Raw genomic sequence first — 19,200 nt, forward strand, 5'->3', positions numbered from 1 at the left:
CAGCTTGTGCTTCTTCCAGACCAGCATTTCTCATGATGTACTCTGCATATAAGTTAAATAAGCAGGGTGACAATATACAGCCTTGACGAACTCCTTTTCCTATTTGGAACCAGTCTGTTGTTCCATGTTCAGTTCTAACTGTTGCTTCCTGACCTGCATACAGATTTCTCAAGAGGCAGGTCAGGTGGTCTGGTATTCCCATCTCGTTCAGGATTTTCCGTAGTTTATCATGATCCACACAGTCAAAGGTTTTGGCATAGTCAATAAAGCAGAAATAGATGTTTTTCTGGAATTCTCTTGCTTTTTCGATGATCCAGCGGATGTTGGCAATTTGATCTCTGGTTCCTCTGCCCTTTCTAAAACCAGCTTAAACATCTGGAAGTTCATGGTTCACATATTGCTGAAGCCTGGCTTGGAGAATTTTAAGCATCACAGACAGCTAGCCAATCTGATCACATGGACCACTGCCTTCTCTAACTCAATGAAACTAAGCCATGCTGTAGGGGCCACCCAAGACCGACAAGTCATGGTGGAGAGATCTGACAGAATATGGTCCACTGGAGAAGGGAATGGCAAACCACTTCAGTATTCTTGCCTTGAGAACCCCATGAACAGTATGAAAAGGCAAAAAGATAGGACACTGAAAGATTAACTTCCCAGGTTGATAGGTGCCCAATATGCTACTGGAAATTAGTGGAGAAATAACTCCACAAAGAATGAAGGGATGGAGCCAAAGCAAAAACAACACCCAGTTGTGAATGGGACTGGTGATAGAAGCAAGGTTTTATGCTGTAAAGAGCAATATTGCATAGGAACCTGAAATGTTAGGTCCATGAATCAAAGCTAATTGTAAGTGGTCAAACAGGAGATGGCAAGAGTGAACGTCAACATTCTAGGAATCAGTGAACTAAGATGGACTGGAATGGGTAAATTTAACTCAGACAACCATTGTATCTACTACCGTGGGCAGGAATGCCTTAGAAGAAATGGAGTAGCCATCATCGTCAACAAAAGCGTCCAAAATGCAGTACTTGGATGCAATCTCAAAAATGACAGAATGATCTCTGTTCGCTTCCAAGGCAAACCATTCAATATCACAGTAATCCAAGTCTATGCCCCAACCAGTAACGCTGAAGAAGCTGAACAGTTCTATGAAGACCTACAAGACCTTCTAGAACTAACACCCAAAAAAGATGTCCTTTTCATTACAGGGGACTGGAATGCAAAAGTAGGAAGTCAAGAAACACCTGGAGTAACAGGCAAATTTGGCCTTGGAGTACAGAATGACGCAGGGCAAAGGCTAATAGAATTCTGCCAAGAGAACGCACTGGTCATAGCAAACACCCTCTTCCAACAACACAAGAGAAGACTCTACACATGGACATAACCAGAATGGTCAACACCAAAATCAGATTGATTATATTCTTTGCAGTCAAAGATGGAGAAGCTCTATACAGTCAGCAAAAACAAGACCGGGAGCTGACTGTGGCTCGGATCATGAACTCCTTGTTGCCAAATTCAGACTGAAATTGAAGAAAGTGGAGAAAACCACTAGACCATTCCACTATATTAGACTAAACCATATTTTATCTATTTATCAGCTGATTGACCTTTGGGTTCTTTTCACTTTTTAGCTATTATGAATAATGATGCTATGAATATTCATGTACGAGTTTTTATGTGTTCATATGTTTTTATTTCTCATAAGCGGAATTATCTAGGAGTAGAATTGCCAGGTCAACACTATGTTTGGCTTTCTGAGGAACTGTCAGTTTTCCAAAGTTGCTGCACCATTTTACACTCCTATCAGCAATGCATGAGGGTTCCAATTTCTCCTCTTCCTCGCCAATATTTGTTATGGTCTGAATTTTCAGCTATCCCAGTGGAAGTAAAGTGGCATCTTATTGTGGCTTTGATTTGCATTTCTCTACTGACTAATGATGTTGAACATCTTTGCATGCACTTATTATACATTTGCATATCTTTGTGAAGAAATGTATACTATTCTAATACTTTGTCCATTTTTAACTGATTGTCTTCACTGTTGGGTTGTAAGAGTTCTTTATATATTCTAGATACAATATCAGACATGTGAATTTCAAATACTTTATAACAGATAATAAGAGTTTCTAATATTTTGACAAAAATTTCCAAGTCATAAAACATTGGCACCAATAATTCCCCAGTGATTGTTTATATTAAGATAACCTACACAGTAATTTTTACTATCCCACACTACCATGCAAAGCAGGGCTATTTGCAAATCTTTAATGTAAAATACACATATAAATGAAAAGCACATATATATATATATATATAAAAAAATACAAACATGCATACAATTATATACATATTTTACTATCATATATTAATATAATATTTATAACACCATGTATATAAATCAAAGACATTCACTTATGGTATGCTAATATAACTCAAATTCCACTAAAATGAACTGAAAGGAACAGATTTAAAGCATTTTAATATGGGAATTTGACCATAATTAGTACTCATTAACTTTTCCTTTATAGGTGTATTTATTTACAAACATCTCAATGGCTAAACATTGAGTACTAAACTTATCTTAAAATTGGCTAAACATTGAGTACTAAACTTATCTTAAAATTGGCTAAACATTGAGTACTAAACTTATCTTAAAATTGAAGTGATTTGTCCTTTAGCTTATTTAATAAGGTCAGTTCAATGAGGGTGGAGATACAAAAGAGTGAAACAACAGAAGCAAAGGAAGAGCAAAGGCACTTCGCTCTTTATTAACAAAATATATTTTATTTTATATAATTGATGCTATAGTCTTATAAAATGTTCCCTATTTCTTCAATATTAAAATATCACCAAAATTCATTACTTACGAATACATATGAACCATATGCTATCTTAAGAAAATCAAATAGTTTTAAAAATTTTACTTACTCTTAGCCACTCTACCATATTCTCTTCAATTTCACTATCAGCAGAGATGTCTAATATAAGACGTCGTGTCAAATGAGCTTTGTGATATCTCATAAAAACGTCTTTGTTTTGTACGTATTTAAGTACCAAGAGCTGTATAGAAAACAAAGTTATTTTCAATATACACACACTCTTAGCCATTCCTTTCTCACTTGGACTTTTCTATATCCCTTGTTGTCAAAATTCAGAGATTTATATAAGCATATACAGATAGAGGCCTACTAAATTGCCCATCTCTGAAAAACAACCAGTCCTGATAGACTACTTTAATACTTCTTCAAGATGTTAGCAAACTTGAGACTATAACCAAATAGCCTTTAGGTCCTAGAAACATCAATTTTTGTGATTTTACATAATATGTGACAAAACTTTATATGAAAATCAGTAGTTCCCCCCTACATTTTTTTCTTCTATGTTTCTTCTTCATTTTATTCTGACACTAATCTGCCCTCTAACCACCACTCCACCCCACTTTTTGGCTGTGCTGTGCAGCTTGTGGGGGTCTTAGTTCCCTGACCAGAGACTGAGCCTGGGCCCAGACAGTGAAAGCTGTAAGTCCTAACCACTGAACCACCAGGGTATTCCCTTTCTTTTTTTCTTTTTATTTATTTTATTTATTTTTTTTTACTTTACAATATTGTATTGGTTTTGCCATACACTGACATGAATCCGCCATGGGTGTACAGGTATTCCCCATCCTGCACCCCCCTCCCACCTCCCTCCCTATCCCATCCCTCTGGGTCATCCCAATGCACCAGCCCCGAGCACCCTGTATCATTCATCGAACCTGGACTGGTGATCTGTTTCACATATGATAATATACATGTTTCATTGTTATTCTCTCAGATCATCCCACCCTCACTCACCCTCTCCCACAGAGTCCAAAAGACTGTTCTATTCATCAGTGTCTCTTTTGCTCTCTTGCATACAGGGTTATTGTTACCATCTTTCTAAATTCCATATATATGCGTTAGTATACTGTATTGGTGTTTTTCTTTCTGGCTTATTACTTCACTCTGTATAACAGGCTCCAGTTTCATCCACCCCATTAGAACTGATTCAAATGTATTCTTTTTAATGGCTGAGTAAAATTCCATTGTGTATATGTACCATAGCTTTCTTATCCATTCATCCGCTGATGGACATCTAAGTTGCTTCCATGTCCTGGCTATTATAAACAGTGCTGCGATGAACACTGGGGTACACGTGTCTCTTTCAATTCTGGTTTCCTCAGTGTGTATGCCCAGCAGTGGGATTGCTGGGTCATATGGCAGTTCTATTTCCAGTTTTTTAAGGAATCGCCACACTGTTCTCCATACTAGTGGCTGTACTAGTTTGCATTCCCATCAACAGTGTAAGAGAGTTCCCTTTTTTCCACACCCTCTCCAGCATTTATTGCTTGTAGACTTTTGGATAGCAGCCATTCTGACTGGCATGAAATGGTAGGGTATTCCCTTTCTAACCCTAACCCTTCTCTACATCTTCACTTACTAATTTTTTCCTCTTTGATGTCCTTGGCTTATATCATATTACAACAACAAGCAGAGATAAACAAATATAAAAGCAACTAACTTTTTATCTATACTCATTTATCCATGGTTATCTATTTTGGGCCCTCACAAAAAAGAAGTGAAAAACTCCCAGTCTCTCAATTGGGGATCCAAACACCACCAGCTAGCTCTGTTTTTCCTTTTGCTGTCCTTTAATAGGAATTAGAATTTAATTGACTTTTAAAAAAGAATCAAGAAAGGGGAAGAATTAAATGCTATTTCCTTTTCTGGCAGCTATAGTGTAAACATTTTCAGTAAAAAAACCAAAGAGGTCTTTACTGGCAAAATTTCATAATATTAGTTGCTTATAGGTATATATTTTAAAGAAAAACTGATGCTATCACAGAAAGCTTTATAATCAAAACACAAATTCAAAGATAATTACAAATTTGAAGTTAGAAAAAATTACGTACCACTTCTTTAAGCTTTGCTTCAATCTCTTCCGAGGTTAGCTTTTTGCTTAATGGCGTTTTTCTTAGCAACATGTCACAGTAATTGGCAAGCAGCTCAGGGCATTTTGATTCAGGCTGAGTTTTTAATCCTACCCTAAAAAACACATTAAAAGCAGGTGATTAAAAATGATTGAATCTGCAAATATTTTTTCTAAAGCCAATTTTTCACAGATTTGTTATGTTCTATAAATCCAGTGGGACTAGGGTGAGGAAGTCTACACTGAGGTTGCATAGCTCAAGAAGGCACTCACTCTTGGGCTCCTGTAAGTACACTTACAGAACACTGACAGAGATCTCCTTGAATTTTGTGAGCTACATGCTTCCTAGCCTCATTCTAGAGGCAGCTTTGCCAATAATCTTTAAAAGATTTTATTCAGATGCTGCTAAAATAGTATTGAAAACTGTGTAAATCCTTGTATACTCACAGCAAAAGTCGCTCACTCGTGTCTGACTTTTTGTGACCCCATGGACTATACAGTCCATGGAATTCTCAGGCCAGAATACTGGAGTGGGTAGCCTTTCCCTTCTCCAGGGGATCTTCCCAACCCAGGATCAAACCCAGGTCTCCCACATTGCAGGCAGATTCTTTACCAGCTGAGCCACAAGGGAAGCCCAAGAAGACTGGAGTGGGTAGCCTATCCCTTCTCCAGCGGATCTTCCTGACCCAGGAAGAGACCCGGGGTCTCCTGCATTTTAGGTGGATTCTTTTACCAACTGAGCTATCAGGGAAGCCTTGTATACTTATAAGTTAACAATTAAAACTTTTTTGTTTTAAAGCACTCAGTGTTCAGTTTATTAGCAAGATGTCACACAATATCCTCTTCTGCTTTTCACTGACCTGACTCAGAACATCAATTAAAAATAGGTTAAAATAAAACTGTTACTTTACTCTTTGAAACATATCAAATGTAACCTAAATTTCACAGTAATATATCTATCATTATCCATTAAAAAAAAAAAACTATAAACAAACTTTCCTTAAACAATGAACTTATATCACTATTTCACTTTCCCAACAAAACTTTAAAACCAGTGTATTGTATTTTATGCTTCAAAGTCTTTTATTCTTTACCCTACTTCTCTAAGCTATATATGTAAATAAAATTCAAGATTTAAAGATTGTATATATATAAAATTTAACTGTTATCAGAAATTATAAGTACACAACATAACAAAACAATGTAATTATATTGTGTATGTGTATAAAACATGCATGTGCAAAATTTTTTTGTCTAATGAAGTAGATGTAACGTTTTTTCCCTTCCAATTATAAACTCAGGAATGATCAATTTTACTTCTACTTAAAAAAAAATTATTTATGGCTGTGCTGGGTCTTTGCTGCTGCACACAGCCTTTCTCTGATTGCAAGGAGTGGGGGCTACTACTTAGCTGCAGCATGAGGGCATCTCATTGTGGTGGCTTCTCTTGTTGCAGAGCATGGGCTCTAACGCATGTGGGCTCAGTAGTTGTTTGGCATTGGCTTAGTTGCCCCATGGCATGTGGAAATCTTCCTGGACCAGGGATCGAACCTGTGCTCTCTGCATTGGCAGGCAGATTCTTAACCAATGGACCACCTGGAAGTCTTGCTGCTGCTGCTGCTGTTAAGTCAGTTCAGTCATGTCCGACTCTGTGCAATCCCGTGGACGGCAGCCCATCAGGCTCTGCCGGCCCTGGGATTCTCCAGGCAAGAACACTGGAGTGGGCTGCCATTTCCTTCTCCAATGAGTGAAAGTGAAGTTGCTCAGTAGTGTCCAACTCTTTGCAACCCCATGGACTGCAGCCCACCAGGCTCCTCTGTCCATGGGATTTGCCAGGCAAGAGTACTGGAGTGGGGTGCCATTGCCTTCTCTGACCTGGAAGTCCTACACCTACTTTAAAAATACATAAATATTTAATATTTATTTGGTTGCTTCAAGTCTCAGTTGAAGCATGTGGGATTTTTGTTGCGTCATGTGGGATCTTTCCTCGTAGCGCATGGACTCTAGTTATGGCTTGTGGGCTTAGTTGCTCTGTTTGTAGGACCTTAGTTCCACAACCAGGGATCAAATCCATTTCCTCAGCATTGCAAGGCGGATTCTTTTTTTTTTTTTTTGAATGTGAATTTCAGATGTCTAAAAAATTATTTATTTCTCTAAAATTCAAATTAACTGTCTTGGGTTTTGTCAGGCAATCCTTTTTTTTTTTATAGTAATGTGGAGTTATAATTAATTCACAGGAAGCTTTTTTTGTTTTTTTTTTTTTGTTTTTTTAATTTTACTGTGCTTTGCTTTAGTGAACTTTATAGATACATGTTTTTTTTTTTTTTTTTTTCCTTGTTAATTTTCTGTTTAGTTGATCTATCCATAGGTGTGAGTGGGGTATTAAAGTCTCCCACTATTATTGTGTTATTGTTAATTTCTCCTTTCATACTTGTTAGCATTTGTCTTACATACTGCGGTGCTCCCATGTTGGGTGGATATATATTTATAATTGTTATATCTTCTTCTTGGATTGATCCTTTGATCATTATGTAGTGACCTTCTTTGTCTCTTTTCACAGCCTTTGTTTTAAAGTCTAATTTATCTGATACGAGTATTGTGACTCCTGCTTTCTTTTGGTCCCTATTTGCATGGAAAATCTTTTTCCAGCCCTTCACTTTCAGTCTGTATGTGTCCCCTGTTTTGAGGTGGGTCTCTTGTAGACAACATATGTAGGGGTCTTGTTTTTGTATCCATTCAGCCAGTCTTTGTCTTTTGGTTGGGGCATTCAACCCATTTATGTTTAAGGTAATTACTGATAAGTATGATCCCGTTGCCATTTACTTTATTGTTTTGGGTTCGAGTTTATACACCATTTTTGTGTTTCCTGTCTAGAGAATATCCTTTAGTATTTGTTGGAGAGCTGGTTTGGTGGTGCAGAATTCTCTCAGCTTTTGCTTGTCTGAAAAGCTTTTGATTTCTCCTTCATACTTAAATGAGATCCTTGCTGGGTACAATAATCTGGGCTGTAGGTTATTTTCTTTCATCTTTTTAAGTATGTCTTGCCATTCCCTCCTGGCTTGAAGAGTTTCTATTGAAAGATCAGCTGTTATCCTTATGGGAATTCCCTTGTGTGTTATTTGTTGTTTTTCCCTTGCTGCTTTTAATATTTGTTCTTTGTGTTTGATCTTTGTTAATTTGATTAATATGTGTCTTGGGGTGTTTCTCCTTGGGTTTATCCTGTTTGGGACTCTCTGGGTTTCTTGGACTTGGGTGATTATTTCCTTCCCCATTTTAGGGAAGTTTTCAACTATTATCTCCTCAAGTATTTTCTCATGGTCTTTCTTTTTGTCTTCTTCTTCTGGAACCCCTATGATTCGAATGTTGTAGCGTTTAATATTGTCCTGGAGGTCTCTGAGATTGTCCTCATTTCTTTTAATTCGTTTTTCTTTTATCCTCTCTGATTCATTTATTTCTACCATTCTATCTTCTAATTCACTAATCCTATCTTCTGCCTCTGTTATTCTACTATTTGTTGCCTCCAGAGTGTTTTTAATTTCATTTATTGCATTATTCATTATATATTGACTCTTTTTTATTTCTTCTAGGTCCTTGTTAAACCTTTCTTGCATCTTCTCAATCCTTGTCTCCAGGCTATTTATCTGTGATTCCACTTTAATTTCAAGATTTTGGATCAATTTCACTATCATTATTTGGAATTCTTTATCAGGTAGATTCCCTATCTCTTCCTCTTTTGTTTGGTTTGGTGGGCATTTATCCTGTTCCTTTATCTGCTGGGTATTCCTCTGTCTCTTCATCTTGTTTAAATTGCTGAGTTTGGGAGTCCTTTCTGTATTCTGGCAGTTTGTGGAGTTCTCTTTATTGTGGCGTTTCCTCGCTGTGTGTGGGTATGTAGAGGTGGCTTGTCAAGGTTTCCTGGTTAGGGAAGCTTGTGTCGGTGTTCTGGTGGGTGGAGCTGTATTTCTTCTCTTTGTTCAGTCGCGCTGTGGGGAGGGAGGGAGGGATGCTGCAAACAAATGACACTGGCGTGCGCTCACAGTGCCTCAGCCACACTGGGTCTGCCCCCGCTCACGGCGCATGTAGCCTCCCTGCCCACACTGCTCAGGCTCTAGGTTGTTCCGCCGGGAACAATCCGAGGCTGACCCTGGGTTGCATGCACCTCCCAGGTCCAAGCCGCTCAGGTTCAGGCACTCAGGTAGTCCTCAGAGGCGGAGACTCAGTTGGGCCTGCGTTTTGTGCTCTTCCCAGGTCCGAGCAGCTCAGGTGATGAGGTGTTTGGCGAGCGCCAATGCTGCGACTTATCGCCTCCCCGCCACTCGGTTATCTGGGTGTAAAACCGGCACACCTTCTCAGGCAGATGTTGACCGTCCAGACCCCCAATAAGTTTTAGTTAGCAAAGAAGCCAGTTTTATAGATAATGTCTCTCTGGGGCTGCGATTGCCCCCTTCCGGCTCTGGCTGCCTGTCACCGGAGGGGGAAGGTCTGCAGCCGGCTATCTCTGTTTAATCCTTTGTTCCGTGCGCGGGCTGGCGGTGTCTTAGGTTAGGGCTGGCTTTTCGCATGGTAGATATCCCACAGTCTGGTTTGCTAGCCCAAATTATTTCGCTCAGATAGTGCTCAGGGTATTCAGGCCAGATTCTTACTCTCAGCGATGCAGCCCGCGCCACGCCTCCCTGCCCAGCCCCCGCTTGCTAATGGCGGATGCAGGCGTCTGCGCTGCTTCTCCGCTGGGGGAGTTACCGTAGGGCTCGCAATCTGCGAGTTTTAATTGTTTATTTATTTTTTCTCCCTGTTATGTTGCCCTCTGTGCTTCCAAAGCTCGGCACGGATTCGGCAGTGAGAAGGTTTCCTGGTGTTTGGAAACTTCTCTCTTTTTAAGACTCCCTTCCCGGGACGGAACTCCGTCCCTCCCTCTTTTGTCTCTCTTATTGTCTTTAATATTTTTTCCTACCTCCTTTCAAGGAGTTGGGTTGCTTTTCTGGGTGCCTGATGTCCTCTGCCGGCATTCAGAAGTTGTTTTGTGGAATTTACTCGACGTTTAAATGCTCTTTTGATGAATTTGTGGGGGAGAAAGTGTTTTCCCCGTCCTACTCCTCCGTCATCTTCGCAAGGCGGATTCTTAACCATTGGACCATTAGGGAAGTTCCTTACTTCTAAATTATATTTATAAATTAATGTATTTTCCCAAAAAAATCGTATTCACATAAGTAAGTGAATAGTACTAGAAGAATTTTTCCTTACAATGTTACTCAATTCATTGACCATTTCCTGAATTATTGTTAAAAAACACATACTGATCTAACAAAAAAAAGTTACTTTTAATAATGGATCAAATTAGTCATCAATTGTGTTGAAAGCAAACAATTAGAAGTCATCTTGCAAACAGATATAATACTTGGTCATCAGAAATTCATTTTCTGTACAATGGTACCAATACTTCAAAATATTCCTTTGTTTACAAAACAGGGAAGAGTAATTCTAGAAAGAAGTGGAAAGGAGAAACTGCAATGATACCTCCACCAGAGGGCTCAATTTCAGAAAGTGATTTCCTGAAAAGTATCTACATTGGCATACTTTGGGGAATTCCTTCTGTATCTCTTGAGGGAGAAACAGCCAGTCTGAAGGCCACTAACTTACTTCACAAGAATCTATTCATCTCCTCCGATCTATTTGCACTGCCCATGCCTAGCTTTTGTGTGAACTACTATAATAGCTGAGTGGTCTATCCCCCTTCTTTCAATTCAACAGGTTGAGAAAACAGCTGTCAGTCTTTTATTGTTTCTCTGAAGGTACTGTGTCATTCTCTCTGCTCTCTAGATGTTTTAGTGCTTTGTTCTGTTTCCAGTTTCTAGCTGTTTTAGTATGATGTAGCTAGGAATGGTTTAATTTCTAACTATTATGTTTGGGAATCAAAGAGAGATCCTTGAATATAAAGTTGGCGTCTCTCTCAACTTGGAAAAATTTTGGTCAACAGTTCAAGCCTCCTTTCCCTTTCTCTATTATTCCAATTACATATTGTTATAGATATTTCACCTTTACTCAGGTAACAATTTCCACCTATTTGTCTATTAATTATCCATATGTATTATTTACTCTCTATTATTTATGACCTATTTAAGATTACTGAGATATAATTCACATACTACACAATTTATCCATTTAAAGTGTGCAATCCAATGTTTTTAAAAGTATATTCACAAGGTTGTACAACTATCATTAAAATAAAATTTTAAAACATTTTTATTACTCCAAAAAGAAACCCCATACTTATTAGTAGTCAAATCTCATTCTGCAGTGATGCCTGCCTCTCAGTCCCTGGTTATTATTAATCTACTTTCTGTATCTTCTGGACATCTATAAATGGAATCATATAATATGTGCCCTTTTGTGACTGATAACTCTTATTTAGGATGATGTTTTTATGATTCATTCAGATGATAGCACATATCAGTTCGTTCCTTCAAAAAAATTCTACTTTTAAACATGGTCAAAAGATTTAACATATTAGCCATTTTAAGTGTACAATTTAGGGGCATTAAGCATATTCACAATGTTCTGCAAATATCATCACTATGTCCAGAACTTTTTCAGTATCCCAAACAGAAACCCTGTAAATAATAATCTTCCATTCCTTCTTATCTGTATCAATAACTTTTCCTATCCTAGATACCTTGTGTAAGTGGAATCATAGAAAATGTTTCTTTTTGTGACTGGCTCATTTCACTTAGTAAAATATTATCAAGATTTCACTCATATTGTAGCATATATCAGAATCTCCTTCCTTTTATAACTAAATAATATTTCCATTGCATAGACAAATCACGTTCTACTTATCCTTTCATCAGATAATGGGCACTTGGTTTCTTTCCATTTTTTGGCTATTAAGAATAATGCTGCTATGAACATTTATCTCCAAGGTTTCTAGCAGACGCACAATTTCTTTTCTCTTGGGTATATATCCAGGAGTGGAACTGTGGGTCACATGTTAACTTTATGTTAAACTTCTTGAGGAACTACAAAACTGTTTCGATAGTAGCTACACACCAACTATATATGATTCCAATTTCTCTCTACATCTTCACCAACACTTGTTAATGTCTTTTTAACTTCAGTCATCCTAGTGGGTATTAGTGGTATATATCACTGTGGTTAAGCTATCAATTTAATTACTTTTTAAAAAATATTTTTTATTTATCTATTTGTTTATTTATTTTTGGCTGTGTTGAGTTTTTGTTGCTATCTGTGGGCTTTCTCTAATTGCAGCAAGTTGGGGCTACTCTCTAGTTGCAATATACGGGCTACTCAAAGGGGTGGTTTCTCTTATTCTGGAGCAAAGGCTCTAGGTGCATGGGTTTCAGTAGGTGCGGCTTGTGGGCTCTGGAGAATAGGCTCAGCAGTTACGGCGCACAGGCTTAGTTGCCCCACGACATGTAAAATCTTCAGTCTTCCCAGATCAGAAATTGAATTCAAGTCACCTACATGGCAGGCGAACTCTCAATCATTGGACGACCGACCGGGGAAGTCCTAATCTTAATTATTTTAAAGTACTTATCTGATAACTCTAATACGGGGTCATCTGAGAGTCTGCATCTAAAATTATTTTTCTCTTAGTTGACCATAAATTTCTCTGCCATCTTAGGAGTAGTAATGTCGCAATGAATACTAGGCACTGCATATAAAGAATCGGGGAGGAGGGGCTGAGGGGTAAATGAGGAGTTTGGGATTAACATATACATACTATTATATATAAAACAGATAACCAAAAGGACCTACTGTACAGCACAGGGAACCATACACAATATTTTATAGCAACCTATAAGGGAAAAGAAGCTGAAAAAAATATATATGTGTAACAATCATTTTGTTATACACCTGAAATTTACACAACATTATAAATCAACTGTATTTCAACTAAAAAAAAAAATCACAGAGGCACCACCAGTTCAGTTCAGTTGCTCAGTCGTGTCCAACTCTTTGGGACCCCATGGATTGCAGCATGCCAGGGGACCAGATGATGTTTATCTTCCATTAAGAGTGTATTCACCCTTTGTTCTGCTAAGGAAGAGGTTGATGACTTTAACCCAATCAAACTATTTTGGTTCAAGGATGATGACTTGTAGTTTTGAAGAACTGGTCTACATTTGGTTAGCCAATGAGTCTAAGGAATGTTCCTTGCGGGCTTTCAGTTGAGAGCCTAGTGGGCTTTGTCATTCAATACTGTGCGACGACCAAAAGCTCTACTGTTCCCTAGCGGTACTGCCCAGTCTAAGCTCAATCTAGATTCTCAGATACTTCTTTGAAACAAAGCTACAAAGACTCAGCTAACTTCTGAAAGGTTATCCCTCATTTCTATAACTTTTGAGTAGTGTGTTCTAGTTGCTTCTGTAGCTCTTTGATAATATTATATTAAAATAACTATTTTCTAAGTTTACCTGACTCTCCTGCTTGTTCTCAGTGGAAGCATTGCCTCACCATGACTACTATACTCTTCCTCAGAAGTGAGTCTTCCAAATAACCTGGATGTTTCTAGCAGCTTTATTCTCCTAGAACATTAATTACTTTAAGCACCTCCAACAGCCCCAACACTCATGTTCTGCTGCCTGAATAAGCTAATAATACTCATTTTATTCCGGAGAAATTTTCTACTTAGTGTGGACCTAAAGATAGGACATGGTCACCTTAGAATAAAAATAATAGACAGGAACCCAGTAATCCCCACTTCTGGGAATTTAGAGTACAGAAACAAAAAATGGCATATATACAATATTATCCTCTGGAACACTATTAATAAATAGCAAAGTATCAGAAACTACTTAGTGTATAAATAAAGGATAAATTAAATAAACTATGCTGTATCTGGGCTTTCCAGGTGGCGCGAGAGGTAAAGAACCTGCCTGCCAATGCAGAGAAAAAAGAGACGTAGGTTCAATCCCTGGGTTGGGAAGATCCCCTGGAAAAGAGCATGGCAACCCTTTCTAGTAGCCTTGTCTGGATAATCCCAAGGACAGAGGAGTCTGGCAGGCTATGGTCCATAGGGTTGCAGAGTCAGACATGACTGAAGCAACTTAGCATGCACATGCTGTATCTACCAGTCATAACACCATGCTTTTTATTAAGAATAACAAAGTTATAAAAAAAGAAAACTACAGATAACATGCTAAGCAAAAATGAGAAGGATGTTTACTTTCACCACTGCTGTTCATCACTATCTAGAGCTGGAAATTCCAGTTAGAGCAATTAGGCAAAAATAAATGAATAAACAAAGTCTTCCAAATTAGAAAGAAAGAAAAATAAAAGTATCTTTAGTAAGAGATGTAATGACCTTCTATATATAAAGTTATTAAAGAACCCACAAAAAAGCTACTTAAAGCCAATGAATGAATTTATTAGCAAAGTTGCAGGGTACAAGATTGACACACAAGAATTAGTTGTGCTTTCACACACCAGCAGTGAACAATCCAAAGGAAATTAAATGAACAATTTCATTTATAGTAACATCCAAAAGAAAAACATACCTAGAAGTAAACTTAACCAAGAACATGAAAGCCCAAGCAGAGTAGAAGAGCCATCTTTGCAGGGTTTAAAGCCTTGCATGCAGTGTTAGAGCCTGCTGCTGCTGCTGCTAAGTTGCTTCAGTTGTGTCTGACTCTGTGCGACCCCATAGACGGCAGCCCACCAGGCTCCCCCGTCCCTGGGATTCTCCAGGCAAGAACACTGGAGTGGGTTGCCATTTCCTTCTCCAATGCATGAAAGTAAAAAGTGAAAGTCAAGTCGCTCAGTTGTGTCCGACTCTTCGCAACCCCGTGGACTGCAGCCTACCAGGCTCCTCCGCCCATGGGATTTTCCAGGCAAGAGTACTGGAGCGGGGTGCCATAGCCTTCTCCGGTGTCAGAGCCTAAGCTTGGCAAATTAGACGTTCACTAGAAAGGACTAGCATCCAGGTGTCAAAAACCAACAGACAAGGGATATATGGATGAGATGGAGTGGCCAGGTATGGAGGATGAGAGAACAAATAGGTAAGGAGGGTTTCCACGCAAAGGGAAGGCAAAAGGGGAAGTGTTAAGGCTCCAGTTGGATGAGGAAGGCATTCATGTAGGGGGCGGCCCAGTTGGGGGAGTCAGAGCCTTAGCACGGTGGGGCGTGTATCCACAAAGAAACAAGGCCAGGTACTATAGATTTAAATACTTTTGTGTATACCCACCCTAGTTTGCCAACTGAGGGGGACCAGACCAGTGAAGCAACAATACCAATGAATACACCCAGCACCAGATTTTGCTCACTAAATACCAACATCCACTAAAATCAACTAGGACTTTGTCAAAGTTGCCAAAATGGCTAATCCTGTGGCCAGGCAACGTAAATTACAAAATGAATCTGGAAACCTCAAGTGCCAAAAAGAAAGGAAGAATTTACTGTTAAAAGGACTCAGAAACCAGTTGCCACTATGAAACCTAGGATAATTTGAAAATGAAAATAAAAAATAAAAGCAAATTATGGGAGTTCCAGAAAAACACCTACTGACTATGCTAAAGCCTTTGACTGTGTGGATCTCAAAAAAATGTGGAAAATTCTTAAAGAGATGGGAGTACCAGAGCACCTTACCCGTTTTCTGAGAAACCTGTATAAGGGTCAGAAGCAACAGTTAGAACCAGATATGGAACAACTGAATAGTTCAAAACTGGGAAATGGCAAGGCTGTATATTGTCACCCTACTTATTTAACTTCTATGCAGAGTACATCATGCAAAATGTCAGGCTGGATGAATCACAAGCTGGAATTAAGACTCCTGGGAGAAATATCAACAACCTCACATACACAGATGATACCACTCTAAAAACAGAAAAGGAAGAGGAATTAAAGAGTCTCTTGTTGAGGGTGAAAGAGGAGAGTGAAAATGCTGGCCTGAAACTCAACACAAATAAAATTAAAATCATGGCATCTGGTCCCACAACTTCATGGCAAATAGATGGAGAAAAAGTGGAAGCAGTGACAGATTTTGTTTTCTTGGGTCCCAAAATCACTGCGGACACTGGCTCTAGCCATGAATTTAAAAGACACTTGCTGCCTGGGAGTAAAGCTATGACCAATCTAGACAGCATATTAAAAAGCAGAGACATTACTGCTGACAAAGGTCGGTATGGTCAAGACTATGGTTTTTCCAGTAGTCATGTACAGATGTGAGAGCTGGACCACAAAAAAGAAGGCTGATCACTGACAAATTGATGCTTTTGAATTAAAGTGTGGAGAAGACTCTTGAGAGTCCCTTGGACTGCAAGGAGACCAAACCAGTCAATCCTAAAGAAAATCAAACCTGAATAATTCATTGGAGGGATTGAGGCTGAAGCTGAAGCCCCAATACTTTGGCCACCTGATGTGAAGAGCTGACTCACTAGAAAAGACCTTGATGCTGGGAATGATTGAAGGCAAAAGGAGAACAGGGTGGCAGAGAATGAAATGGTTAGACTGTATCACCAACTCAATGGACATGAATTTGAGCAAATTCTGTCAGATAGTAGAGGACAGAGGAACCTGGCATCCTTTAGTCCATGGAGTTGTAGAGAGTTGACAGGACTTAGCAACTGAACAATAACAACAACAAAATGAGAGTTCCTTGGTGTCTAGTGGTTAGGATTCAGGGTTTTAACTGCCATGGCCTGGGAACTGAGATCCTGTAAGCCATGTGGCACAACACCCTGCCTCAAAAAAAATAGCGAACCCACTGAATAAATATAGTAATAGTAAACTGAATCCATACTAAGAAGAAAAATCAATGTACAAACTGAAAATTTAACAAGCAATGATGGGATCTAAAGGAAATCAGTTCTGAATATTTATTGGAAGGACTGATGCTGAAGTTGAAGCTCAAACACTTTGGCCACCTGATGTGATGAACTGACTCATTTGAAAAGACCCTGATGCTGGGAAAGATTGAAGGCAGGAGGAGAAGGGGATGACAGAGGATGAGATGTTTGGATGGCATCGCTGACTCAATGGACATGAGTTTGAGCAATCTCCAGGAGCTGGTGATGGACAAGGAAGCCTGGTGTGCTGCAATCCATGGGGTCACAAACAGTTGGAGATGACTGAGTGACTGAACTGAATTGAACTGATGGAATCTTTACGTAGTTGTAAAGTACTTGTCAACAAATACCTAATTACTAAACGAAAAGGAAATAACTGAGTGGAGAAGTGTGGCAGGCACCAACTTAATCAGGTGACCAAACTAAATAAAACTGATACTGCAATAAATCAAAATCATGCACTGTTGTTTAGATAAGATGCAGTAAGGGAATTCCCTGATGGTCCAGTGGTTAGGACTCCACTGTTTCACAGACAAGGGTCACTTTCTGGTTGAGGAACTAGGATTCCATAAGCCATGTGGCATGGCCAAAACAAAAACAAAAAATGCAGTTAGAATAATAGACTTTCATTTCTGCCAAAGATGCAAACCTGACTCTTAAGAAAAAAAAAAACCCAACCCATCAGATTAACTCAAACTAACGAACATCCCACAAAAAATCTGGACTGTAATCTTCAAAAATGTCAAGGTAACAAGAGTCAAAGGAGAGATGGTTCCAGACCAAAGAAAAAGGTCAGTTCAGTTCAGTTCAGTTCAGTCGCTCTGTCATGTCCGACTCTTGCGACCCCATAAACTGCAGAATGCCAGGCCTCCCTGTCCATCACCAACTCCCGGAGTTCACTCAAACTCACATCCATTGAAATATAACAACTAAATGTAAAACACGATTGTGTACTGGATCCTTCTGCTACAAAGAATACAATATGGTCAATAAGCTTAGTGATCTGAGTAGAAGGTTATTATGCATCAATGTCAACTTTAATTATTTTGATAGCTCTATTGGGATTATATTTGTAGAAAATATACACAACTGTACTTGGAATAATGAACAACTTACTCTCAAATAGTTCTAGAAAAAAAGTTTTAATATATTTTCAAAGAGAAAAAGATAATGAAACTTCCAACTTTGTGTACATTATTTTGACAACTGAGAAAACATATGCCTTAAAAAGCACAACCAAAACTAAAATGAGATTAAATTTAAAAATTTGAAGAGCCCTGTATCTATTAAGGAAATTGAACTTGTCAGTATCTGCCCACAGAGAAAACTATCAGCCCAAATGGTTTTACCAATGAATTCTACTAAACATTTAAGGAGAAGTAATACTAATTAACCTATTCTTTTAAAACCATACAAAAGGAAAGAATAACTCTCAACCCTTTTTATGAGGTCAACATAATCCTAAAATCAGAAAACAATAAAGATATCACAAAAATGAAAATTATTCAAGGCACAAAGGCCAGAAAGAGGTGAATCATTCCCCAAAATAAACAAAAATATTTAACAGAACATAAGCAAATTAAATCCAGGAATATACAAAAAGAATTAATACATCATCACCAAGTAGAATTTATGCCAAGAATTCAAACTTGGTTAAATGTTTCCTTAAAAAAATTCAGTGTTTCCTGAGGAAGAAAAGCAGAGCTGAAGGAATCAGGCTTCCTGCTAACTTTGGACCATACTACAAAGTTCAGTCATCAAACAATATTGTATTGGCACGATATTGATATAAAAAAACACACACACACACCGAAATATGTATCAATGGAACAGGGTAGAAAGCCTAGAAATATATCCATGCATCTATGGTTGATTAATCTATGACACAGGAAGCAAGAATATACAATGGAGAAAAGACAGTCTCTTCAATAAATGATGCCAGAAAAACTGGACAGCTACGTGCGAAAGAATGAAATTAGAACACTTCCTAACATTATACACAAAAATAAACTCAAATGGATTAAAGATCTAAGTGTAAGATTGCATACTATAAAACTCGTAGAGGTAAACACAGGCAGAACCACATAAACTGCAGTAAGATCTTTCTGGATCTACCTCATAGAATAGTGGGGGAAAAAAAAGGGGACCTAATTAAACTTAAAAGCTTTTACATAGCAAAGGAAACTATAAACAAAATGAAGACAACCTACAAAATGGGAGAAAATATTTGCAAATGAAGTGACTAAGGACTAATCTCCAAAATATACAAATAGCTCATGCAGCTCAATATCAAAACAACAAACAACCTAATCAAATGATGGGCATGCGTGTGTACTAAGTTGCTTCAGTTGTTTCTGACTCTTTATGACCCTATGGACTATAGCCCACCAGGAATAATGGGCTTCTGTCCATGGGATTCTCCAGGCAAGAATACTGGAGTGGGTTGCCA

General features: G+C 38.4%; 1 protein-coding gene across 3 annotated transcripts in view; it reads right to left on the reverse strand.

The window, feature by feature from the left end:
• The window catches only part of CUL5 (cullin 5), a 130,236-nt gene that overhangs the window by 12,859 nt on the left and 98,177 nt on the right, over positions 1-19,200 (reverse strand). For all 3 annotated transcript variants that reach the window (XM_027563842.1, XM_027563843.1, XM_027563844.1), the window contains 2 exons: positions 4,934-5,066; positions 2,932-3,063 (listed from right to left, as the gene is read on the reverse strand). In XM_027563842.1, coding sequence (XP_027419643.1) covers positions 2,932-3,063; positions 4,934-5,066 — 265 coding nt within the window. The remainder of the gene's footprint in view (positions 1-2,931; positions 3,064-4,933; positions 5,067-19,200) is intronic.

Source organism: Bos indicus x Bos taurus, chromosome 15 (genome assembly GCF_003369695.1).
Source record: "Bos indicus x Bos taurus breed Angus x Brahman F1 hybrid chromosome 15, Bos_hybrid_MaternalHap_v2.0, whole genome shotgun sequence".
NCBI lineage: Eukaryota > Metazoa > Chordata > Mammalia > Artiodactyla > Bovidae > Bos > Bos indicus x Bos taurus.